The 27,769-nt window shown below is 37.1% G+C and overlaps 1 protein-coding gene across 3 annotated transcripts in view; it reads right to left on the bottom strand.

Annotated features, from left to right (window-relative positions):
• The window catches only part of LOC578742 (RAD50-interacting protein 1), a 21,692-nt gene extending 1,695 nt beyond the window's left edge, over positions 1-19,997 (bottom strand). For 2 of the 3 annotated variants that reach the window (XR_004064054.1, XM_030984882.1), the window contains exons 1-12: positions 19,797-19,997; positions 18,561-18,802; positions 16,552-16,782; positions 15,564-15,698; positions 14,124-14,280; positions 13,279-13,392; positions 12,402-12,627; positions 11,916-12,053; positions 10,919-11,118; positions 9,477-9,572; positions 7,114-7,268; positions 1-87 (exon numbers count right to left, since the gene is read on the bottom strand). The exon at positions 1-87 is cut by the window's left edge and continues 94 nt beyond it. Coding sequence is in view for 2 of the 3 variants with exons in the window: in XM_030984882.1 (XP_030840742.1) it covers positions 1-87; positions 7,114-7,268; positions 9,477-9,572; positions 10,919-11,118; positions 11,916-12,053; positions 12,402-12,627; positions 13,279-13,392; positions 14,124-14,280; positions 15,564-15,698; positions 16,552-16,782; positions 18,561-18,802; positions 19,797-19,982 (1,967 nt within the window). In the remaining variant the exon portion in view is untranslated. The remainder of the gene's footprint in view (positions 88-7,113; positions 7,269-9,476; positions 9,573-10,918; positions 11,119-11,915; positions 12,054-12,401; positions 12,628-13,278; positions 13,393-14,123; positions 14,281-15,563; positions 15,699-16,551; positions 16,783-18,560; positions 18,803-19,796) is intronic. The other variant, XM_030984883.1, reaches the window with a different exon arrangement.
• Positions 19,998-27,769: the final 7,772 nt, after the last annotated feature.

The raw sequence follows: 27,769 nt of genomic DNA, 5'->3' as shown, positions 1-27,769 counted from the left end.
CTCTCTTTCAGACTCTGCAGCATATCACAAGCTGTCATGGACAGTGCTGGTACTATGAAGTCCTTCGGAGAGGGCATGGAAAACCACCTGTTCATAGGAAGATATAATAGATGGATACAAATCATAAAACATAACCATGTACAAGCAAAAACATCATTATTTCATTGATCGAACACATTTTAACGCTCTCCCCATGTCAACATCCATGTATAATATCACTTATACACATGGAATTTCTTTGCATACATTAGTTGCTGCTTTATTAAGCAGGGCTTATTAAAGCAAATGAGTATGAACATTTTTTTATCAAGAAATGGAGAAATTATATTACACTACAGATCTGTTTCAAAGTGAATACTGACACGATAATGCTTGTTTACGTTACATATATTTTGATGTCTTCTCTACCCTTGGAAAAACATTTATAAAATTTAAATTCACATTTATATTTAATGTAAGCAATGGCAATTGGGAGATCCACAAAAACAGATATATCAATGACAGATTTGTTTTGTTACATCAACATGAAACCTGTGACCCCATTAAAAGTCACTCCAGAGAAATCACTATTTTAAAAGTATAAAAAAGAAATATAATTTGTTGATCGCTTTAAAAAGTACCACTACTACATTCCCATTGTGACCTGATGAAATTTGGGACACTACCCCTACCCTACCCCTCTATAATAGAACATTAAACAAAACAAAACAAAACACTCCCTCTGCTTCTTGTCCCCAAGGGCTGAAGATCTAGAAACTTGTATCCATGTAAACAGAATGTTAGATCTCCAGGCATCCTAGTCATTTCTCATTATCTTCAATTCCATGGGGTGCGTACAAATAGAAAGGGAATGAATAACACCCCTCTAGGTAGAATCACATCAAAACGACAACACTGAGGAAGTTCACACCACATCTAGATTTCATGGATGGAAGGCTGGAAATGTTTCATGGTTCTTTGATTCGTGTTCCTGTTTCTCTTCCTCATTTATACAAACAACATGAAATGGAATGCTAGGGGGGGGGGGGACATATGACCAATACCAGGACATGTGTAGCTAAAGACTAGATTATTCATACTCCTTGTATTACAATTTGCTGTATATTTTTGTTGTTTCTCATAACTCAAAAATGAAAGATGGACTGATTAAATTAGAGCCTTTGTTGGATATTTTTACATATGAACTTTAATTTGTCACATTCTCAAGACACAGAAGGACAAATCAATTTTTCAAATACAGGTACTTAAAACATTTAAAAACTTGGAAAGAGTATGAATAATGTAGTTGTTAACTGTATGAGCTTAAAGATAAACTTGAGTTCTGGTAATGCGATTGCATTGTGAAAGAAAAGGTGTGGAATGGATCAGAAAAGTTGATCATATAGCATGTAAGTAATTAATGGTGTGTAATGCAAGGTTCTGGAGTCATCAAAATCATCATAAATTTGGCAGAGTCTTGGTAAAGTAACAATCACTTACACAGAAAGATGTATATGGGACAACACACATGGTGTCGGGGCTAGTACTACCCTGATTTCCTTATCTTTCTATGCTCATTACTCAGCCAGTATACATTTTCTTCCAAAATTGTTTGGCACATGTCATTTATTTGTAATCTTGAACATTTAGTGTAAGTTTTGTTAGATTCTGTGAGAATTCATTTTCTTTTTTTACCAGAACTTAAGTTTATCTTTAAAAACAGTTAAATTTGCATGTATCTGTGAACTTTGCAAAAGTATACTACCTGGTATACATGTACATGTCATGTGAAAAGAAGAAGACAAAGAACAGTGTAACTTGATCAATATTGGGAACTACTGCAGGGCAATTGCTTTCTCAGAAGTGATCAACATTCATCATTCTTTTCTAGGACTCCAGAATACCAGAAAAAGACTCTGCAAAACACCAACATATCACAAACAGATAATGACATGAGACAAAATGAAATCTAAATCTGGTTTGAAACAATGATACATTAGTTGCAAGTTACATTTGGTCCATTACATATGTTCATACTTCAACTCTTTTCTAAGAAACTTGAATCTGTTCTTTTTTAATCTTGTAGTGATTTCTTCTTTGATTTCCTTTCTTTCATGCCCCCCCCCCCTCTTTGCTCCCTCTGTCTTATTTTCCGTGTTAACAGCTTTTTTCTTTTGTGTTTCAAATAAGCAACAAACAGAATTGACAAAAGACTTAACTCCGTTTCGTTGACGATCAGCCATAGATGAAAGACTTCATGCACGGCTGATTGTCAACGAAATGGAATAAATTTTGCTTGTTGCTACGGCAGGCAGCCCGTGAAAACGAATTTGTTTAATAAAATTATGGAAATGCAAGCATTACTTTAAACTAACAGAACTTTGTTATTCCTTGCTCATTTTTCCTGATTGAGGTGTCATATCAAAGGGCAGCAACTGAGCTTTCTAAAAATGTGATTTTCTCTTTGAAATTCAGATACCGTCCACCAAATGAATTTTTTTGTTCCCTTTCTTCAAATTCATTTTAATCAGTCATGCATTAAATGTGCATCAAATGAGTTGAATCAAATAAAAGAGGAGGATCTAAGCTTTACATATGTCATTTATCAATTATATTTGTGATTACGTTATGATAAAACATTGATATTTCTAGGTTTCTTTTTTCTGGGACGCACTGTATATCCATTGCACTATTTTCAATTGCTCTCTAAACAAATCAAACTCTTTCAGTTCTAAAAAACAGAGGAATAGAGTTCCATTTATAACTCTTATACTATTTGTGAAATATTGATGCTCTCTGCATCCATGACTAACATAAATCAGAATGGATTATCCTAAGGCAATGGTATAGTGTATCCACAACTAACATACGACTAACATCCATGACTGACATACTCTCTATATGTAACTGACTCCATTTCCAAAGTAGGCACCGACTCTCACGTATACTAAACAATGTAACAACAAGTCAGAGATTATCCTGAGGCACTGGTATAATGTATCCCTTAAAAAAAACTACCAGATGATATACTCTATACTCCTTGAAGCAAAATTTATTCTGGTATTAACAACTGAAAAAAAAAACAATCAGGAAGAAGCCAGACAACTGGTGTCCTAATACTGTTTATACGTTTTTGAAATGGAGTTCAGGAAATGAATTCAGCACTAAAGTGAGCACTAAAAAAAAAAAAAAAATTTTTGTTTTCCCCTCAACCACGCCCCCCTTGAGTAAAAAACAAAGAAGAGAAAAAATGGCATCTAACAACATTCCCCCCTTTCGTGTAAGAAAATTGGGAAAAAATAGGGCAAAATAGGAAAGAATAGAGAAGATAAGGGCAAAATTGGGAAAATCAGGCTAAAATAGGGAAGAAAAAAAAAGAAAAAAAAATCTGGATTTTTTTTTTTTTTTTTTTTTTAAATCGGGAAGAAAAAAAAAATTGGGAAAGAATCTGGATTTTTTTTTTAAAAATTGGGAAACCGATTTAAATCAGGTTGTTATCAGGCCTGTTCAATTCAAGTTTAATGTTTAGGAGCTATAAAGGAAAGAATTTTTTTCCCTTCCAATTATTGGATTTGATTACATTTTTTATAACTTTTTTCTTCAGGGGATCTGTCCCAGATAAAGCTTGGGCTTCATTTTCCCTCTCTAAGGTGATATCTTTCTATAATTAAAGCTACATCTACACTTACATGTATATCTAGCAACGTAACACAACCCATGATCAAGAAGTTAAACAATGCATATATCAAACCAGATAAAAAGCAAATCAAACAAACATAGATAAAACATAAATATTTATATATAGCTGTGGTAAGCCTCAATCCTTCACATGACGCCAATATTCTTCATGGATGAAATGAGTCCACGACATGGTTACCACAGAAAGGGTATTGCTATATACAAGTCCAGAGGCACCCGATATGATACGTGACCACATGTACCTAATGGACAATAACCCCCAAGGACATCATATATTCTATAAGGAATTATTGCAACAGAAGAGATTTTCTGCAATCTATCTTGTTTTTTCCTGTCCTCTTTTTTGTACCAAAGTACTTCAGTCACATTCCAGAGATTACTTGAAATATTAGTCATCATGCTTTCAGTGAATTACACTGTTAGGAGTCTGGCAAGGTTGGTTCTACATGTACATGTAAGAATGGTACCTTTTCTGAATACACACAGCCTATATCGGAGCTCTTGTGAAATCTTCGGGGTTGAGGTGACAGCAACTATCTATTTCCTGGGGAGGGGAGGGCATTGCCTCCAAACCCCCTCTAAAGACACTCTGAAACCCCTTAAGATTTGACTTGTATCTGAAGTTCAGGCAGAGTATATCTTTTCATCATCCCCATAGGAAAGTGATACAATACCACAAGGCGAGGTCAATCAAGGTCGATCAAAGAAGATAGATCTGGGCCCTGTCTTATAAATAGTGACAATTAATTACATCTTATTTGCGATTCATATCAATCGCAACTATGTACATTAGAGATAGAGGACTGCAAACTTGCTTTTGATTGGCAAATTTGTGATTGATTCTGATCAATCGCAACTCTTCAGAAGACGGGGGCCCTGATCTCTAAAAATCATGATAGTCTGTGGAGCGGGCCGAAGTTACACTTAGGTATTAGACTTGGTTACATGTACTAGATTAATCATAGTTTTCTACCTTACATGTTCGTAGATCTAAACAACATTTCATTTGCACTCACACAGATCTTAATTGAAACCAATTAGATGAATCAGTCAAATATTTTTTTAGCTAGCTATAAATTTAGAGGAAGTAACAAACTAGATCTAAATCAATATCTAGTTGTAATATGCCATTATCATAACGTAACCAAATTTAATGAATAAGTCTTTGTGAAGTGCCTCGATACAAACTATTTAATTCACCTGAAGAATAATAGTATTTCAATAGTCAGAATGCAAACTGCATGTATTAAGTGTTGCTAGGTAGGGCAAGCCATAACTGTTGAGATACTATTATTCTTCAGGTGAATAAAAATAGTTTGTATCGAGGCACTTCACAAAGACGTATACTTTAAATTTGGTTACATTACATAAGCCTATTGCTCAAACCTTATTTCAGGAGTCTCCATCTCTACTTGTAGCAATACTGTGATACAGTGAAACCTGTCTTTAAAGACCACCCAAGGAAGACAAGAAAAGTGGTCTTTATAGGCAGGTGGTCTTTATGTATAGATTCTTTAAGTACATGTTTCATTGAGAAACCATTTCAAGGGAAACAAAAAATGTGGTCTTTGTAGACAGGTGGTCTTTCTATACGTGTGGTCTTTGTTGACATGTGGTCTTTGTAGACAGTGGTCTTTGTAGACAGGTGGTCTTTCTATACATGTGGTCTTTGTAGACAGGTGGTCTTTCTATACATGTGGTCTTTGTTGACATGTGGTCTTTCTATACATGTGGTCTTTGTAGACATGTGGTCTTTCTATACATGTGGTCTTTGTTGACATGTGGTCTTTGTAGACAGTGGTCTTTGTAGACAGGTGGTCTTTCTATACATGTGGTCTTTGTAGACAGGTGGTCTTTCTATACATGTGGTCTTTGTAGACAGGTGGTCTTTCTATACATGTGGTCTTTGTTGACATGTGGTCTTTCTATACATGTGGTCTTTGTAGACATGTGGTCTTTCTATACGTGTGGTCTTTGTTGACATGTGGTCTTTGTAGACAGTGGTCTTTGTAGACAGGTGGTCTTTCTATACATGTGGTCTTTGTAGACAGGTGGTCTTTCTATACATGTGGTCTTTGTTGACATGTGGTCTTTGTAGACAGTGGTCTTTGTAGACAGGTGGTCTTTCTATACATGTGGTCTTTGTAGACAGGTGGTCTTTCTATACGTGTGGTCTTTGTAGACAGGTGGTCTTTCTATACATGTGGTCTTTGTAGACAGGTGGTCTTTCTATACATGTGGTCTTTGTTGACATGTGGTCTTTGTAGACAGTGGTCTTTGTAGACAGGTGGTCTTTCTATACATGTGGTCTTTGTAGACAGGTGGTCTTTCTATACATGTGGTCTTTGTTGACATGTGGTCTTTGTAGACAGTGGTCTTTGTAGACAGGTGGTCTTTCTATACATGTGGTCTTTGTAGACAGGTGGTCTTTCTATACATGTGGTCTTTGTTGACATGTGGTCTTTGTAGACAGTGGTCTTTGTAGACAGGTGGTCTTTCTATACATGTGGTCTTTGTAGACAGGTGGTCTTTCTATACGTGTGGTCTTTGTAGACAGGTGGTCTTTCTATACATGTGGTCTTTGTAGACAGGTGGTCTTTCTATACATGTGGTCTTTGTTGACATGTGGTCTTTGTAGACAGTGGTCTTTGTAGACAGGTGGTCTTTCTATACATGTGGTCTTTGTAGACAGGTGGTCTTTCTATACGTGTGGTCTTTGTAGACAGGTGGTCTTTCTATACATGTGGTCTTTGTAGACAGGTGGTCTTTCTATACATGTGGTCTTTGTTGACATGTGGTCTTTGTAGACAGTGGTCTTTGTAGACAGGTGGTCTTTCTATACATGTGGTCTTTGTAGACAGGTGGTCTTTCTATACATGTGGTCTTTGTTGACATGTGGTCTTTGTAGACAGTGGTCTTTGTAGACAGGTGGTCTTTCTATACATGTGGTCTTTGTAGACAGGTGGTCTTTCTATACATGTGGTCTTTGTTGACATGTGGTCTTTGTAGACAGTGGTCTTTGTAGACAGGTGGTCTTTCTATACATGTGGTCTTTGTAGACAGGTGGTCTTTCTATACATGTGGTCTTTGTTGACATGTGGTCTTTGTAGACAGTGGTCTTTGTAGACAGGTGGTCTTTCTATACATGTGGTCTTTGTAGACAGGTGGTCTTTCTATACGTGTGGTCTTTGTAGACAGGTGGTCTTTCTATACATGTGGTCTTTGTAGACAGGTGGTCTTTCTATACATGTGGTCTTTGTAGACAGGTGGTCTTTGTAGACAGTGGTCTTTGTAGACAGGTGGTCTTTCTATACATGTGGTCTTTGTAGACAGTGGTCTTTGTAGACAGGTGGTCTTTGTAGACAGGTGGTCTTTCTATACAGTTGTTTGTTAAAGCAGGTTTGACTGTAATAATAAATGTTGAGAGATTCTTACTTTTCTTTCTGATAAGCTCTGGCCTTGTCCTTGATTTCATTGACTACTCTCTTCTCTATGGTGGAACACATATCCTGACAGAGTAGCTCAAACAAGGAGAGAATCTCATCAAAGACCGTCCCTGACAGGGCTTCAGTAGGACTGCCAGCAAGTAACTGTACAGAGGGAGAAAAGGTGATAAGGAAAGAAGAAATAAAATTAGTTGTACTGTTGAGCGCCTGACAGCTGCTTGCAGCACTCTCAATCTTTCTTCAAAACTTTTTAGGTATTTGCTCAACAACTGTCTTGAATTTTATAACTGTGTATTTTGCTAATACTACTGCATCTACTAGAACCCTCAGATCTTCCCTTAAAGTCTCTCCTCACCATTCCACAAATAAATAATAAATTCTATGGGTCTCGCTCTTTTCAGGTTGCATCGGTCGAACTTTGGAATAAATTACCAGAAAATCTAAAAAACTGTGATACTGTTGACACACTTTAAGGTGCATCTTAAAACATTTCTTTTCAAAAATACTTTCCAATGTTAACGAGAGAAAGTATGTTGAGCATGTCTCACTCTTCTTATGTTACTCTATCCACCTTTCCTTCTTACTCTTTCTTACAGTGCATAGAGACATATTGCCATATGTGCTACATAAATACAGTATATTATTATTATTAAATTGAAAACAAAAAGAACAATAAAGAAAAAAATTGTTGCCAAATCATGATTAGCGCGTAGAGGCACATTATATTAGGATCTATTCTTGGTATATTCTATATAGATTTGGCTAAATAATGCTGTAATTCGAATTAGACAAAATGGTTCTCACTTAAAGATACATTATCATATTACTGACAGTGTCATTATGGTTTAAATGGAGGGGTGAGCTCTGGGAAGAGGTGAAAAATAATTTGTGAGCTTTTTCATTGTTATTATGCAAGCTTAAAAATGTGGGCCTCATATTTATCCCACATGCTTGTGTAGTCATATACATCTTTCTGTGTACAGTGCTTGTTACTTTACCAAGACTGGGCCAAACTTCTTATCATTGTGATGATTCCAGAACCTTGCAGTACACACAAATATTTATATGCTAGGTGATCAACCTTTTTCTGATTGATTCCACACCGTTTCTTTCACAATTGCAAATGAGATATAGACATGAAACTTCATGGGCTGCTTCTATATTAGATACTCTATCTGTATGCCAAGTTCTAAAAGTTTCTAGCGCTCCATGGCCAAGACCAGGGGGTAAGGGGTGGAATTAATCACCCTTAGCTGAGAGAGCACCAAACTTACAAGGCCATTTTCGGGTAAATGACTACAAAATTAGAATTAGGAAATTATCTTACATATATATTTTTTTGTTATAAGAAAGTGAGAACTTTATTAGTAAAACTCCATTTCAAACAAATATAGAAAAAACAGTGTGTTGGCATGCTTTTATAGATCAAAGCAAATCAAATTATTGCAAAATGATACCATATACAGGCATCTAATATACATTACAAGTCTTTACAGATGAGTTTCTGATAATTCAATTACCCTACCTTCGCCTACCTGGAGCTGTGAAACCTATATTAGTACTAAAGAAGAATTAATTAGATTGATTGAAATCTTGCCTTCCATGAATGTATCTTGTTCTACTCTAATAAGACATTAGCATCGATTCACCAATATTCTTTGCAATTTACTTTTAGAGCAGAAACTGATATATATATGGCAATATAAGAGTTCAACTTGAATCAAGCCTAGTTTTTGTATTAATGTATTAATAAAAACTCAGTTTTCTTCACCCTTATATTTCTGTTATTTATGTATCTCAAAATCACAAATAAGTTACAAATCAAACATAAGAGCAAATGGTGAAAAGGTAGACTTCTCTGAATACAATATCTATAATTGCTCTTAGTAGAACACGATATCTTCATTGGTTCAACTGGAGTTTCTACATTTAGAAATAAGAAATGATATCAAAATTATTCTTCTATTGGTAGTTTTGATTGGATGTTTCGATTTCTTTGTCATAATATGCAGGGGGGTGTTTCACAAAGATCCTAAGTTGAACTTATCTCTAAGTTGGACTTAATGATTATGGAAAGCTGTTAGCATGTTTGAAAATATTTTGCAAAAGTTTTTTTAAAAGGCATAAAGGGTTGATTCAAATCATTCATACTTTCTATTATCAAGGAGATTCCATGTTCTTGATGTGGAATTTATGAAAAGTCTAAAATACTTGAATTTTTACTTTTGAATATATTTTATTTCAAGGCTACAAATGGCTCTCCATAATTTTTTAAGTCCAACTTAGAGTTAAGTTTGACTTAGGATCTTTGTGAAACACCCCCCTGGTGTACTATGATATGATGGGTCTTACCGTTGGTAAGCTTGGGGACTTCCCTTCTGCTAGCTGTGCATTGAGACTCTCCATACGAGATTGCTCCTTCCCAAAGTACTGTAGCTGCAAGAAGAACTGCAGAAGGGTATAGAGAGAATCAATAATCAACAGTTAATATATGGTCTGGAATTTAATCAAAGTACTATTTGAAACTTCTATATGTAGTACCGTGTTATACAAATTTGTAACATGTTTATAAAACAAAAAATTAATTTATGTTACCAGACTCTAATTAACCCTGAGAATTCAATAATATACATATAAAACTAGATGGAATTTGACTGCGCGCAGTCGAAAATGATGCCTCCGTCATAGAGCAATTTTACAAACCAAAACAGAAGAAATTTTTCGAATTCAAGTTCAATTGTAATCCATTGACAGGTTCTCGGAATATCGTGATTACAAGCAATTTCTCATATACATATATGACCCTTTGATCTTTGACCTCATGACCCTAAAATCTACTCAGTTCATTGGCTCTGCAAGATGTCCTGAGTTAAATAGTAATCCATCTGTCAGTTCTAATGAGAATGCATTCACAAGCTATTTTTGCATACATAATGAGCCCATGATCTTTGACCTTTGACCTTATGAACCAAGAATCTACTCAGTTCATTGGCTCTGCAAGTAACATACATGACCTAATTTGGCAGGAATCCATCAATCGGTTCTTGAGATAACGCGATCACAAGCTGTTTTTGCATACATAATGTGTGCTGTGGCCTTTGACCTTTAACCGCATGACCCCAAAATCTAATCAGTTCATTGGCTCTGCAAGATACATACATGACCAAAGTTTGGCAGGAATCCATCAATCGGTTCTTCAGATAACGCGATCACGAGCTGTTTTTGCATACCTAATGAGCCCTGTGACCTTTGACCTTTGACCTCGTGACCCCAAAATCTAATCAGTTCATCGGCTCTGCAAGATACATACATGACCAAAGTTTGGCAGGAATCCATCGATCGGTTCTTCAGATAACGCGATCACAAGAACGGGACGTACGTATGTACGTACGGACGGACGGACGGACAACCCGAAAACATAATGCCTCCGGCTACTTCGTAACGGAGGCATAAAAAGTACTAAATCAAACTAATAAAAAAGTGCCACTCTAAAATTAAGGCAAAATTCTTGAAAGTGTGGGAAATATGTCTATACAACCAACAAGGGGCACTGATCTATTTTTAAATAGGAAGGGGGATCATAATAATTTGAGGTACAGACTGCATGGATATAATCCAAATTATTGAATAAAGGGTGGAAATAGTCTCCAGGGAATGGACCTGTCTATGGTGACCCCAAGCAAACCAAGTTTCACTGTATTAGGTAAGGTAATAGGAGGTAATGGTCTCCTCCAGGATCCCCCCCCCCCCTCCCCACCCACTCTCCTGCAACCGAAGACATACTCATCACCCACCACTTGGTCAGACCATTCTCCCAGCACCATGATGATATAATGAACTCCATTCAAGATGGCAGCATAGTGGTCTCCTAGCGGATTGGATGCCTCCTGCCTCATGACCTGAAGCAACCTGACCCGGAAGTCATCCAAGAGGTCAATCTGAAGGTCAAGGAATCTGAGATGATGGGACGGGGACGGCAGCACCTTGTAACGCTCTGAAAAGAGATGGGGTTTCTCAAAGGATTAAAAATCTTGCAAGAATTTGAACATAAAGGTTGTCGCCTTGATTTTGAGGATGTCTAGAGCTACTGTAGACTACATTTGGTTTTGGAAACTCCTGTGTGACCTCTGATGGCTAAAGAGGCCAATTTTAAACTGGCAGAGACATCCACAGGCAATGTTTTGAGCTTGTGCTGCTATTAGGCATCTGGTATTTTTCTTTTTAATAGTGCACAAGGAGTCAACAACTAATCACCTTCACTTTAAAAAAAAAGTTGTATGTATACATCAAGGGCTGGGTTATAATGGATAGGAGAAACAACCAAAACAGGTATACAATGTACATGTATGTAGTTGATTGCACCCCCCTATAGTTGCCAGGGTAAACAGTATGTGTACCGGTAGATGGTAAACATTATAAATCTCATACTTGTACATATATCATAAAATTGTGGTAAAGGTGAAAAGATTTAGCACATTGTAGTGGCACTTCGTGTTTTAAAAAAGGAATGCATCTGGTCATGCAGTAAACATTAATAGCGACACTATCATGAGTGAATACGAATGAATGTAGAAGTGATGACACATACCTGTAATAATGAGTAACAGCGTCATGCCATTTGATGGGGGGATGGAGATATGTCATTGTAAGTAAGTATGCAAGAATGCAGGAGTGATGTTACATACCTGTAATAATGAGTAGAGCGTCATGCCATTTGATGGGGGGGGGGGGGGGGATGGAGATATGTCATTGTGATTAAATTTGTAAGAATCTAGGAGTGATGTTACATACCTGTAATAACGAGTAAGAGTGTCATGAATGATTCTACACATTCAGGCACCTTGGATTCATCTGCTTCCATCATACCCTTATACTGTGACTGCCAAGCTGAGGGCGACGAGAAAAGAGTATCCAGCTTCTGACCTGCAACTACAACATACAATCAAAGAAAGAAATCAAATCAGCCTATTTTCAAAATGTTACAACTACAGTAAAACCTGTCTATAAAGACCACCCAAGGGAGACAAGATAAGTGGTCTTTATAGGCAGGTGGTGATGAGAACAAATTATCCAGCTTCTGACCTGCAACTACAACATACAATCAAAGAAATGAATGAAATAAGCTTATTTTCAACATGTTGCAAGGTTCTATCAAGAGAAAGAGCTGTAGGGTTAAAGGGGATGTACTGCATCATGTCTGGATGAGTCTTTAGGTCTGCATAGTTTACCGTAAATCACAGAAAATGAAATTGAATCCATCCCTGCTCTGTAACTTACACTGTCTCTCTATAGCAATCCACTTATCAAAGCAAGCCTGTTCAGTGAGTATATGTAAGCATCCAGGTTGGTTGTTTGGATAGTGGTAAGAGTTCCTCAGCTCTTTATCAAACAGCAGTAGTTCATCAATGGTATGGCAGAGGAGCTGGTCATCGAAGAGAAGCTCTGGAATGTCATGTTTGAGTTTGGCCGCTACAGTGTGGAGAAGACCTCGGGTAAACTCAGTCTGAAAACACAAAGTTTGAAAATATAGTGGCATCGATTTACTGAGATTATACAGTCAAACATGTCTATAGCGACCGCCCAAGGGAAACACAAAAAGTGGCCTATGTAGACAGGTGGTCTTTGTAGACAGGTTCCTTTAGTACATAATTCAATGAGAAACCATTTTCAAGGGAAACGACAAATGTGGTCCTTGTAGACAGGTGGTCACTAAAGCAGGGTTGACTGTATATAAGATCTTGTAATTACACTCTGAGATATCTCAGTGCAAATCAAATTATGTGGTTTTATTTATATATTTATTACAGCAATCTACCTTGACCGAAAGGCCAAATTATTTGTGGATTTTCAAATAAAATAAAAATACAATATCAGCCACATAGCTTGTACCCTTTTTCAGCAAGTATGACATATATATTACAAACATATTATGTGTACATGTGTATATGTATCACATTTATGACTATATTTAGTTTTTCATAATTTGTTTACAATGTTGTACATATGATAACTGATTAAATTTTGCATATAGATACAGGAAAGGAAGTATTTACAGGTAGCTCTTTCTCAGCTGTTATTGATTCAGAAATTTCAAAAGCAGACCTACAATGATTGATAATATATCTCACACTTCTACATCCTTATAATAACTTACCCTTGCTTCTATATTGAGAGTTTTGTCTTCACTTAATATTGGTTGAACATTGCTCTGAAGAAACTCAGAATGGTCTCTGATCCAATTCAATATCTGGGTGAAATACCATTCAGGCTGAAACCAAGACAAACACATAATAAACATGGATTAAGTCACTACCTCATGTAGCATAACTGAGGAAATATTAGGTAAGTGTATGCATTACAGTACAAATAGAACTGATATTGGTTGTGTTTTGCACATAAAAAAGTCACGACTATGACCTAATGATCTACTATTTCTCCCCTCTCTTTTGCTTATTTATTTAATATTTTGATTTTGATTCAACTCAAATGAATGAAACCTAAGAATTGCATTTGGGGTGGTCTAAGCTAGACAATACATCGATGGTCAATGATTTGACACAAGATACGTGTCAATGCCTTATCAATGCTATCAAGTGTACAAGGTTAAAATGAATTAATGCAAAGTAAGACAACTTATCTACAATTTTGGAGGTCAAAAGAGGTGCCAGAATTCATGAATCTTGTCTATAAGTTCAAAGGTCAAATGTAAAGTGAATTGAAAGTGTCTATGCTGTCAAAGGTGACATGAGTTGACAACGAGTTGGGTACTTTAAAGGCCATCTGTACTAGGTTGGCAAGGCGGGATTAGACCACCCTGCAAGGTCACTGACAGGTGGCTATCTCATCAACTCAGCTCTCAATTAACATAAATAAAAGAGGATCATGGGGGACCAACGGGTACACTTAGGCATTGTTTTCTATATAGAAGGAGCAAGTAGCTACAAGTAGTACAGTGGGGTTTTAAGAATGGAGATGACGGATGGAATGAGGGAGTATTACCTTATCAATGCTGTTAGTGAGTTTCTTGCCATAGAAGTGATATTTGAATCTCTTCTTGAGAGGCTGAAGGAGTAACTGGAGAGGTAGGAGCAGAGGGGTTGATCCTGGAATGATGAGGTAATCTTGAGATGTCTCGTCTTCAGCTGCCAATGCTTCTCTGAGTTCAGCGAGTCAAGGAGACTATTGCATCATCAAATACATGTTCTAGGAATATGCTAACATGCCATTAATTATCCAGGGGACTTAAATCTTGTAGTCCTAGTTAAGGGATTATCACTATTCTGACTCCTAATAAGGGTACTATTGCACTAACTTTGAACTTGAACCCAAGACATTCTTGTTCCAAGAAACTGAGAACAGAGCTCTTCAACTATTATTGTATTTTAATATCGTAATTTTAAGCAGGGGATGATCCCCGATAAATCTCTGTGGTGTTTTATCACCCCCTCTGCAGGTTCATATTTGTTTTAATGCATTATATTTTATTGTAATTTATATTGTCTTTTACGAATCTGTGGAAATAAATAAAATTGAAATTGAAATTGAACTAAAGCCATACAACCTCCATTTCATGTGATTTGGTTCATTTGTACACCACAACACATTTTACATTTCTATCTACAGAGTAAAGCTAAAAATCAGTATTATTTCTTCAATTTCAGATCCTTCCTGTAGACATCCTACTGCAGACATGCAATATCCAGAAATGAGATTTATTGGGTGATAGGCACTTTAGCATCATGGTTTATTGCAGGGCCCTCAGGGAGAACCGTATGAATACTGATGAGGCTACACCTGGATAAACAAGATATATTATTATTATTCATAAATCCAAATAAAAAACACAAGAGTAGAAGCAGCCCACCCTCACGTCTTACTTTGGCATAATCTTATATATTAGGGCAACTATAAATGTGTCAATGATATACTACAGTGTTGAACGTCTACGCAATTTTTCACAAAACCATCACAAGTGCAGGTTCACCAACAACCCATTGAAACGCATGTATTAAATTTGACAATTTGAATGGGATGGCAGTGAACTTGTACTTCTGACGGTTTCGTGAAACAGTGCCCGGTAGTATTCAATGTTTGCCAGGACAACAACAAAATAGAGAACGGGGGAGGTTTCACAAAGACTAAGATCGACTTTAAGTTGGACTTAACTATGGCAGGCCATTCATGCCACTGGTTGCTCTCACCATTGGTCTCTGAATTATGATATTAAGATAATTTTTCTTTTCTTCAATAATGAACTTTCAAATCAGGTAAATTCTTTAGATTTGTGACCACAATTTGTACGTACCTTGAGAGACAAATGCCAGTAAATGGAGAGAGAAAATACTGGCATGAAAGGCCTGCCATAGTTAAGTCCAACTTAAAATCGATCTTAGTCTTTGTGAAACACCCCCTGGTATGACAATGATTTGCTAAGGATACGGAAGCTGTAGCTTGATGAGTTGTAGGAGTAATACCTTGAGTTTAGCTGTGAGTTCAGTCAGGTTAGCAGCGGGGAGAGGAGCAGTAGACGACACAAAGGGCCAGCCAAGTAACTTCAAAACCTCCTCAAACTCACTGATTTCATACAGAGGAATAAAGATTTAAATCATTCAAAATGATTATCATTAATAATTAACATGACAGAATAGAATGATATGCAATAATATATCTTATTATATTAAATTTATTAAATTTATAGATATTTATGGATAAACGCCCCAAAAAGGTGAAAATAATAAACAAGTTACTGCAAAAACGGTCCTTTGCCTATTCAGTGACATCCGTGTTATACTGCTTTCAAACTGGCTTCTATCGGAGTCACACCGATCAAAATACTGATTGAATTTTCCTTATGTAAACAAAGGTGAAACCGTAGTTTCCCCCGTCGCATTCTAACTGCCAAATAAATTCTCTCGCTGTGGCGAGCCCATGTCGGAAGTGAAGAATTATTGCGTAATTATTAAGCCCGCGCTCCATCTAGCTAGCATGCAGCATGTTCAACCATAAGTCAACAAACAAAGCTGGTTACGAAAAAGCGCGCGTACACTGCGACCTTTGACCATTTTAATCGCTGTTTTAATCGCCTTTTTCTCCCGAACGCTTTCTAACTGGCCGTTTCATCGGTGTCAGACCGATAGAATGAGAATTTAATCACCTATTTCTCTTCTTTTCATCGGCTATTTAATCGCCTTTTTCTCCTCTGTTGCTTTCATACTGGCTGTTTCATCGGATGCGTCCGGATGCATTCGATGAAAATCAGTGCAGTTAGAAAAGGGTATTAGGTACAGAAATGTGAAGCATGTTAGCTTTACATCATCATTAAAAAACCACTGTGGTTGACCTCTGCATATCTTAAAGAGGCTTAAAAGTTCAAAAGAGATACATGGATGGATAATTCTGTACGTATGATCTCATTTTGTAAACTGACCTTTCTAGTTTCTCCTTGAGGATCTTATGCCAGAAGAGCACGGTCCGATCCACAAAGTCCACCAGGTTAACGCAGGTTGACCCCTGTAGAGCATGGCTGACCTTAGCAAGTCTGGCAAAGTGTTCCACCGCACTGGGCATGGCATTGGCCGACAGGGACTGCTGGACGACGGAGCTGTGAAACAAGGCAAACGGGGCTGAGTTCACCAGGAGTGAGCCTTGGATTTCAGTGCTGTACGTGCGTTACACCACCAGAGGATAGAGCGCATGATTGATGATGGAGGGAAGGATGAAAAGGATGGATGGATGGATGGACGGAGGATGAAAAGGGTGGATGAATGAAGGATGAAAAGGGTGGATGAATGGATGGATGGATGGATGAAAGGTGGATGGATGGATGGTGGATGGATGGATGGAGGATGAAAGAGTGGATGGATGGATGGAAGAGTTGATAAGACAATGGTGCATGAAGAAAGGTGAGAGAAAGATAGGGAGGATGATTTGGTTTGATCGATACATGTATGCAGGAAAGAAAGGAAAGTGTGATGGACACAATATGTGAATGGTGGATAGATAGATATATAGATAGAGAGATGGGTGGATGAATGACAAGAAGATGGAGCAAAGAATGGGTGATGAATGTATTTAAGGTGTGACACAAGGATTTATTGTTCAATTCATGTAGATGAAATGATGAAGGGAAAAACAATGAAGAAATGGTACTTTACAGGGTGGCAGATTTAGTTACAAATGAAGCCATTGGAACTCAGTATGGATGAAGTTAATAACATGTAAAATTATTAGAGAAAAAAAACGATAGGAAAAGAATAGAGCAAAACAAAGGGGAAAAGGTTTACATTAAACTTACAAGGTGAACAGTAGAGAGGATTGATGGAAGATATAGTATGTAAAAAGGGGAAAGGGTGTGTAAACAATTTATTCCATTAATAAAAAATCATTTTGGTTATTTGATTAAATAAAAGTTAAAGCAGGACAAACAAGAATCAAAACATGATGGAGAAAGGTAAAAGCACAAATTGGGATGTCAAATGCAAACATTTTGAATGAGATAGGTTTTGGTAGGATGGTTGCAGAGGGCAATGAGAAAGGAAGAGAGAGAAAGGGAAAGAGAGAGAGAGAGAATAAAAGCAATAAGATTTGAAGTGAATGAATAATGAAGATTTGTGAAGAAAATGGGTTAATTCATGATCAAATGGATTAACATCTCAATTGAAGAATGAATTGCAGGAAGCATTACAATGCACCAGCATATTTCAAACACACAGTGAAAGTTCATTTCACAAGAAAGTGAATAGTTGATAAGTTTTCATTTAGTGTAGATACACATTACATGTCAGGTGTCACAAAGATGTCAAATCACAGGTTAAATACATATTGGTGCAAAGATTATAGGTTTAAAATATATTGGATCATTAACATGAAAGCATTTTCAAAAATGTAATAAATTTAATAAATAAAATAAATCATCAATTTATCAGACAGGCAGGAAGGTGGAGATGTACTTTAAAATGGGTTCCAATTGATGTGAAATGTTGGCAAAGATGCAATGGTACCGGATTGGTCAAAAGATGTGAGGAGAGAGAGGGAAAGAAAGGTGAAATTCCATTACTAAAGAGAAAAGGTCTACAACAAAGGTTACAGTAGAGGTGTCTAATGGGAGATTACATAGATCATAGTCTGAAGAAAAGGAGAAAAAATCTTTCAGTACATTGTATGTTTAAAATATCATTTATGTCTGGCTTGAATTGTAGCATTTCATGTACTTCAGTTAGACCCATAATTTCCTCCATCTACATTCTTTTTAAATCATGTACAGTATATCCAATTATGACAGGAAAATAATCCTTTCCTGATTATTTCAGATGTTTGAAAAGGCAAATTAAGAGTTTTTATGCGATGTACATTAGGTCGTATCTTAGACTTTTTTCCTTTTGTATCAACCCAAGTCTGTCTAAAACTGCTTTCTGACAAGTAAAGATTGGAGCTCACCTTAGATCTTCAACCATAGCCATCCATTTCAAGTACTCCATACATCTCTCTAGCTCCTGTACTTGGTTTGTCAGACCAACTAGGTGTGTCACCATTGGCTCAGCTTGGGTCACCTGACTCGTTACCAGACGTCTGGTTTGTTTGTAGTCTGCTGTCAAGTCATCCAAGCGTTCCGTAGCTGCTGTTGCCTCTAGAAGGGCACTCTGTATTCTTGATGGGGCTTCAGTGCTAGCGGTTGATAACTGATAATAATTGTTCAAAGAAAGATATTTTACTTAAACTAGGACAATCCAACCCTGGTTGGCAACTTGGCGAAACTTTGAAATAAATTGGGCCAATAGTTAGAGGGTTATGAATGCTTGAGATATGAGATCACTATCCTCTATAGATGCAAATCTCAAATGGATAATTCTGTCAGCGCATTGTGACATAATCATAGACTACTCTCCCGTTATTCATGTACAAAATAACATTGATTTCTTTATAAATTTCTCCCAAGTACCCCTTTCGTTGGCCGTTGGGGCACTACTCAAAAAATATCATTGATAGTATAGGCCTACTGACTGTACTTGTCTTGTAAAGAGAAAAGACTCTCCAGACTCCAGAGTCATAAATTTTGAAATAAAAATTGACATTTAAATCATTTTGTGTGTTGGAACAAATTGGATAGTTGTCCTGCCTACATCACAGTGACTTTAATGATTCAGCCAATTTGAAGTTCCCATACGCATAGATAGTGATAATACAACTTTCAAATATTCATAATCATATCATAACTTCCTTTTGTTCGACAGAATTTGTTCAAACTTCATCAGTCTGCTACTCTGATTTACATACTCATTAATATATCATGGTCATTGTTTTATTAAAACATATATTTTTCTAGAAAACTAGACCTCAATGTCCATCTATCTGCTAGGTTATCTTTCTAAGGCTACGTCTATGAACAACAACAAAAATAATGGGGAAAATTAACCGTTCCGTTGTCCGTTGACAAATCTTTCATCTACATATATTCTATTGCTAGGTCTAGATCTAGGCTGGATCCTTTAATATATATTTTGCTAGCTAGGCCATCATACATAGTCACTTATGATTGGATGTCAAACATGAAAACAGTCAAGATACGAAATCCAATTCAAGTTCAACGAAACCTGAACACTGAAAAAGTTTTTACAAATCCAACGCTAAAATAAACGTATGGGACCGAGGTCAAAACAAATCTGTGAAATTTACCTCTTGTTCTATCCGTGCCTTTTCGTCTAGTGCATTTTGAAGCATATCTTCGGTAAGAGAGAGTTTCTTGATATCATTTCCTATCTGAATGTCAATCATTCGGCGAATTTCATCCGAGTATTCAGGCATTGATGAGCCCGAATCTTGATATGACTCTTCTGCCATCGTCGGAGGATAATCATTCATGCATGAGAATTATGCGTGTACTTGTGAATACTACGTGTATACACTGACATCTACTGTATACACGCGCCGCACGTCACACGTCAACACAACAATCATTATCCACATCAGCATTCATCAATTATGTTCAATTTTTACAAATGGTTATTCGATTTTGAGTGAAATTAACCGAATGGTTTGGTAATTTTATAATCTAGTTCGTCATATGTCCTTTCAATTTCATTTGATTTCCATGGCGGCTCATGAGGGGCGCGGAAAATGGGGCACGGTCCGTACATACCCCCCCCCCCCCTCCCTCCCTTCTCGAATGCGGATTTCTAATTATTATTTTTTTATATATATATTTTTTTTTTTTTTTTTGGGGGGGGGGGTTTGGTCGAAGTATTAGAGGAGGAGAGATCTAGGCCGAAGGAGAAATGAAACAGGAATACAGTGACAAAGTTCAAGATATCTTCCCTGGGCCTAGGTTCGGCGCTAATTGATTCCAGGAATGATCTCTCGATCAGCTCCTGGACTATTCTGAAACTGGAAAGGCGTACGTATATATCACCATTAAGTTGAGTAATCACCAAAGATCGCCTCAAAAAGAAATGCTGTCTTAGCCAAATTGGAGACAGATTGATTGTTTGGATCATATTTCGATATTGCTATATTGTAATGCAGAGGATTTAAAATACAAAATGCAAAAATTGTTTCTCTCGACGGTCGTTGCAGCATGAGCTCGGCTGGGCCCTCTCAAACAATAATGAATATATAAAAATAAAACAAATATAGTCTTCATTTAGTTATACGATTCGAGATTCTTCCCCTCAGATATATTCAATCATACAGTCATTAAAAAAACTGGGGAAGGAAAATGTTGTTTTAATGCCTTATCTTTCTTTCTTATACCTTCCTACTTTCCTTCCGTTCTCCCTTCATCTTTCTTTCTCTCTTTCTCCTTAATTCCTTGTTCTCTCTCTCTCTCTCTCTCTCTCTCTCTGTTCTTTTTTCTTTCCTGGGGGGGGGGGGGGTGTGTTGGCCGGTCGGTGTGAAACGTTTAGGTAGCTGCAGCCAGTCGACGATTCCCCATTAAGTCGGTAATGACTATGTATTAACTTACTATTATCGCATATATCACATCAATGTGGTTCTTTATAGATTTAATCCTCACAACATCTAAGAAACATATAATGCTATATTATAGGCTACGTGATATTTCGTACAATTGATTATGATGATCAATATTTAGTCTCAACAAGCAATTGGGCAATACGATAAGATAAATATGGCTTTTAAACAAAGATCAGGTGATCGGTTGATTGTTCAACCAGAACACAATTTTGTGATAGTTTTGAGCATAACATAGTGCAAAATGGCATGACTATCATAATAATTACGCTAAAATATCAAGAACAGGGCCCAGTTTTATAAACAACTTATTTTGCGATTGATATCAATCACAACTATGTACATAAGAGATATAATAGGAGACTGCACATTTGCGGTTGATTAGATGCCTTGCAATTGATTCGGATCAATGCGGGGCCCAGATCATTATAACAGTATACCAGTGGCGGATCCAGGGGGGGGGGGGGTGGGGCCCCGGGGGCCCCCCCCCCCTTGAGAAAAAAATCATGTAAAATCACGTGATTTTTACCTTTTTGGGGGGGTTGGGCCCCCCCCTGGCGCTCAAGGGGGGGGGGGGTGCAAATTGAAATTTTTTAGAGGATCAAAAAAAAAAAAAAATGTGCTCACTACCCCCCCCCCCCCCCCCCCCCCCCTCCCCCACTGAGCGAATTTTTGGCCGGCGCGTTTTTCAAATTTTCGGGATCAAAAAAAAAAAAAATTGTGCTCTGTACCCCCCCCCCCCCCCCCCCCCCCCCCCCCCCCCCCCCCCCCCCCCCCCCCCCGAACTGAGCGACTTTTCGGCCGGGCGCGATTTTCAAATTTTCGGGAGCAAGAAAAAAAAAAAGTTGGGCCCCCTCCCCTAAGAAATCCTGGATCCGCGCCTGCAGTATACCACATTACATAACAGTACGTATTGTACAAAACATTAGTTTTTTCTATTTCTATTCTTCTAGGCTTGTCAAAGCCTGTTCAGCTATAAACAATCGTTGTTAAAATATAAATTGTTGTTTATCGTACTAGTAATTGTTTTTGTTTTCGTTCTTTGAAAGGGTGCGGGTGTGTTTATGATCTCCTGAAAGTATTTTCTGACTGCAAGTGCTTTCAGGTTTTTGATTTTGTCAAGTGTGTCATCAATAAAAGCTAACTATAACGAAATACAATAATGAAAATATTAATGGTATCTACCTTACGTAGTTATATACGGTAGTTATCACATTATTGGAAAACTGAAAGGCAACAAAGTACTGTCCAACTCATCTGCGACATCTCATTGTATAATGACAGGTCGGAGGCCAATATTCACCGCTCATATTGTATGACAATTCTGATTTCATTGTGCGAGATCACATCCAACATACAATCTGTGAGAGCTGCATGTGAAATACTAATACATTTCCGTCACATTTCTTAAATTGTAATGGATGATCGAAAAGCAAAATACTTACAGTTAACAAGAATGAATGATGGACTGGGTAAATTTGGGCCTTGGTTGAATACCTTTAGACACAAGCTTCAATATGTCACATTCGCAACAAATGTACATTGGGACAAATCTATTTTTTTTTTACATAGGCCTACTTAAACAAAATTACAACACTTGGCAAGGGTATGAATAATTTAGTTGATAACTCTATAATCACATTTAACAAAACACATATTACCTGCCCGGCCCCCCCCCCCCCAATCCGAGAACGGACGGACCCCATGCGTGTTGCCAAAATGTCCTTTTCGAAAAGAAAAGGGTCGACCCGTATTGACTTTACACACCGGACTTTTGCTGAAAAGGTGGGGGGGGGGGGTGCTGAAAAAGGCTCGTATACAAAAGAAAAAGGTCGAGGCGTATTGACTTTACACACCGGACTTTTGCTGAAAAGGGGGGGGGGGGGTCGGTTGGAACACGCATACGCGTACCCTAAATAACACTGAGTGGGGGGGGGGGCGGGATTACCTGATCATAATCTGAATTATTTATGTTTCCCTTAAAGCTTTTGTAGATAAGCCTACCTCTTCTTATCTTCATATGCGATTTTAAGCAGGTTATTGGAATGTTTGCGTGGAATAAGAAAGATAAGATTAGGTATAAATGTAAGCGATGTACATTCGCTTCGGATTATCAAATTGGTTGATTTCTTGAATGTCATAGGATCTATTGATATGATCATAATCCCTCATGGTACCTATCCCCTTGGGTGTATTCTGCTTTACGAAGTAGAGGGCGCCATTGAAGTAGGTAACATCTACCAGCTTTTCATTGAACGGATCTTGGAGATAGGGGGTGAACTCGTGATAGGTGGTGGTATCTTGATGAGATGATGCGCTTACATCCTTGTAGAAAGTTCTTCTCACCTCATTGTCCTCAGAGCAAAATATGATACGCCGTGTGCTTCCTGCATGTTAAGAATTACCAGTTTTAAAAGACGAATTATTTACATAACAAAACAAGAAACGTTTATGTAAAATGTCCACCCGGGGTAGGCCTAATAATACTTCATAAGTATCTACCCTCATACACACTTTCCTCTTTATAGACATATAAAACCAAGACTTGACAACATGGCGACATAGACTATACGAGTCATCTTCTTTATCAAATCATACCGCAGAAATATATTGGATATACAGGGAGGTTAACGATAAAACACAGCAATTTAACCATTGAGGAAACAGGGTTCCAACGATTTTCGCGAGGGGTAGAGAATCATGGGGGTGGGGGGGGGGTGGGGGGGGTGGGGGGGGTTAAGCGTTGAATAGAGGAAAATTGCATTAAAAATATATAAAATCGACATTTTAATACATTATAGAATTAGATATAAAATCAATAGTTCGTCCGTGCCCCATTATAATTTTATGTTTCCATTATTTTCATAGCACTTTTCAAGCCTTTTTTTTTGGGGGGGGGGGGGGCTATAATTATTATAGGGACATCTGAGATTTCTTTAGGGGGTAGGCCTACATGCCACCCAGTTTCATCTTTCTACATTCCTACATTACATAAACACAGATTGATGCTCGGAATATCAATTATTCGACAAACAAAATTCACCATCTCCAAATGATATAAATACTTACTGGTGAGATCAATGCCTAAACAGGAGATTTGATGGAGCTCTGGATCATAGAATACGACCTCGATGATTCCTGATCGATTCAAAGGTGAACGTATGATTTTACTCCTCATGGACACATAAACATATCTAAAAATTGAAGAAAAAAATACATTGTGCATACCATCTCAATGTCTAAATATAGTGATAGTGGTCTGTTTTGGAATTACCGTGTAAACATATTTCTTCTTCTCATCCTTCTTCTTCTTCTTTTCATTCTTCTTCTTCTTCTTCTTCATCTTCATCTTCTTCTACTTCTTCTTCTTCTTCTTCTTCTTCTTCTTCTCTCTTCTTCTTCTTCTTCTTCTTCTTCTTCTTCTTCTTCTTCTTCTTCTTCTTCTTCTTCTTCTTCTTCTTCTTATTTCTTAATTTTCTTCTTCTTCTCCTTCCTTATTCCTTTATTTTCTTCTTCTTCTTCTTCTTCTTCTTCTTCTTCTTCTTCTTATCATTATCTTTATCCATTATCAATAGTAGTATATATAATTATTATTAGTAGTAGTATTATCATTAATATTATTATTATTATTATTATCATTATCAATTTATACAATATTAGTAGTATTAGTTGTAGTAGTAGTAATAGTATGATTGATGTTGTTGTTGTTGTTTTCGGTAGTGGTGGTGGTGGTGGTAGTGCTTTGATATAAATCACAGTGATATATGAGAGTGATCAATACGTACCCTTGTGTTTCATCGATCGCTATTGATCTTGGTCCGTTGATGCCTTCGGTTATAAAGTCAGATTCATTTCCAGGGATGTTCCTTCCAATCGACATTGATGTTACTTTGTCCGAGTCTTTATAAAGAATATAAAGGGTTCTTGATGCTTCAGCGATGGCAATGTCAAAGGGTTCTGTAATTTTATCACGAACAATTGTGAAAGAGAATTTAATTGAGCGAATGTTTTATTGATTTCTCGAAATGGTAAATTGTCCTACGTATTTTATTTTCCAGGACAAAGATAATTATCTTTTTATTGAAATGACTTGATAAAAACAAGGATAACACGCTTTCCTTCTTTCATTTTTTTTTCTTCCTGAGACTCATTTCGCAAATTTAAATTCTGTTCCCTCTTTCTTCGTAGAGTGTTAGAATAAACATATTCATTAGCAATAGGTGATTTTATTTTTTAAGAAATCGATTTGATAATTCTAAATAATATAAGTGATTTTGCTTACTTTGACTATTCAGATGAGTGACATTCTCCCTGTTTAGACCATTGATATCTGCTCGATAAACTCTATTATCAGTCTTATCAGACCAGTAGAGCTTTCTAGTAACAGAGTCATAGCTGATATCATGAGGTTGGCTGGATGAAGGGATGGCAGAAAATATTAAATCATCTTGCAGATCTGCCACAAAAATACTCTTCGCTGCTGGGTCTGTTACGAAGATCTTCACCGATCGTTCTAGAATGAACGAATAACAAGATTCCCACTAAATGTATATACTCCGTCTCAGTGTTGATTAGATGTATATACAAACCAAAACGAAACAAAAACAAAAAACAAACAAAAAGAAAAAGGAAAGAAAGGAGAAAAAGGTATCACCAAACATCACCATTCATAACTTAAATGGCAATATTATGGCTATTCAGTTTAAGTTCTAATAATAACAATTATAATACTCTGGGTAATACTAAAGATAGCACTTAATACATCGACGATGACTCTAATCGCTTTACATATATATTACCCCGGTCATCGAATACAGGTATGCCCATATACAGTGTATGCACATTCTCCACTCCCTGGGGGAACATTCTAGCCACGCGCCATTTTACAAAGGCTGAGCAAACTACAATGACTATTGCATCCTATCGGGTACCCATTTAACACAAGGGCGGAGAAACGCAACGTCGATTTTTTTTTTTCTTTCTCCTCTTTTTTTCCTGCTATTTATTTAAGTTAGTATTGTCTGTTGGGAGCCAGAGAGAGAGAGAGAGAGAGAGAGAGAGAGAGAGAGAGAGAGAGAGAGAGAGAGAGAGAGAGAGAGGGGGGGGGGGGGGAGAGAAAAATACTCCCCTTTTAAAGAAATATTCGGGTGAAAAGTCAAATACACCCCCTTTTTTCAACACTTCTCGTGCCGGACTTTGTCGCGCGAAAAAGTACCCCTTTACCGGAGATTTTGGGAACACGAATGCGGTCCCTCCCACTTCGGAGTGGGGGGGGGGGGGGGGGGTGCCGGGGAAAAATCTATGATGCAGGTGGGTTAAGTTTAGATTAAAGATCTAAGATCAGAGAAACATAATTATGAAGCACTTACCAGATAGTGTGCACATGACATGCTTGATGTCTTTACCATTGTCATGAAAGGGGAAATAGGGCATTGATGTTGGTTTGGTAGGGATCATTTCTCCCTTAGGACCACGAACTGGTTGACAGAGACTGGCCATGGTTTGTAATACGACATCTGAAGATCCGAAGACTTCGGCTAAGAAGATAGAAGAATTATCAATGCGACCAGCAAGTACAAAGAAACCAAACAAATACAACAAAAAGTAGAATAAACAATCTATATCTCTCACGGTTGTTTGATTGTTTCCATTAATAATTGCTTTCTTCTACCAAAAATAATCAGCCGTTATATTTGTTTAAATGTGTATCTTGAATTTGTATTTGTTTGCTTATTTTTATTCTGGTATATAAATTATACTTAATTTTATTATACCAATGTAGTAATATACTATAATGATGATGATAATGATGATTTTGATAGGGATAAACTTGTTTTTTGTGTAACATATAACTTTGAACCATAGTCCAATGCTCTTCAGCTTTATTACAAAAATATCAAAATTATTGGTGACGCCAATAATGCTTGATGATTAATCAGCTATTTCACCTCAGCTGCTTCAATCTCAATTGAGTAAATGGGCAACTGAAATCTGGGGTTCCGTGGCAAAGTAATTAAAAGGTATTTACAATAGAGTCTGTACATTTAAACGTACAACAGACCGGTTTACTAACATATTCAAGTGTTATGCAAACTGTTTGAAGAAAGGTTGTTTCCCCGATATTGCCCGAGGCTTGCCCGACATAGCAACAAGTAATGTATGCAGACTAGATTCCAAGTAATGTATAGTTCATTCATTTCTAACATGTTAATGGAATACCTCGTCACTATAGGTCCGCAGGAAAGAGTCATCCATAAAATATTGAATTTGTTAGTAAACTGGTCTATATCGCAACACTTCTGGCCTATGGCATAATCAAAGAAGAAATCGTGTGCCAGCGTTCTTAATTATATTAAGTATTGATTATTATATTAATTAAAGCATATTAGCTCAGAAGCGTGCATCGTTCAGTGTAGGGTCTCTTCGACTTTTAAGCGTATGGATCACAATGATAAGTATCATACACAAAGTTCTACCTATGACTGGGCATATTATGTAAAGACAGCATTAAAAGTACATGTACAAACATTTTCCGACTGATTTGGATTTGTTCAATTTTTAACTTTGCAGTATAGGCCTGCATTTACTAAATTTTCAAAAACAAATTTGGTACTTAAGAGCATGGGAAATGGTGTACAAGATGTCACAGATTCTACCAGCAGTATATACATTATAAGATA

The sequence above is a fragment of the Strongylocentrotus purpuratus genome, unplaced genomic scaffold, assembly GCF_000002235.5.
Source record: "Strongylocentrotus purpuratus isolate Spur 01 unplaced genomic scaffold, Spur_5.0 spur5_scaffold_14, whole genome shotgun sequence".
Taxonomy (NCBI): Eukaryota; Metazoa; Echinodermata; class Echinoidea; order Camarodonta; family Strongylocentrotidae; genus Strongylocentrotus; species Strongylocentrotus purpuratus.
Note: the sequence above shows the minus strand (reverse complement) of the source record. Positions and strands in the feature narration are given on the sequence as shown.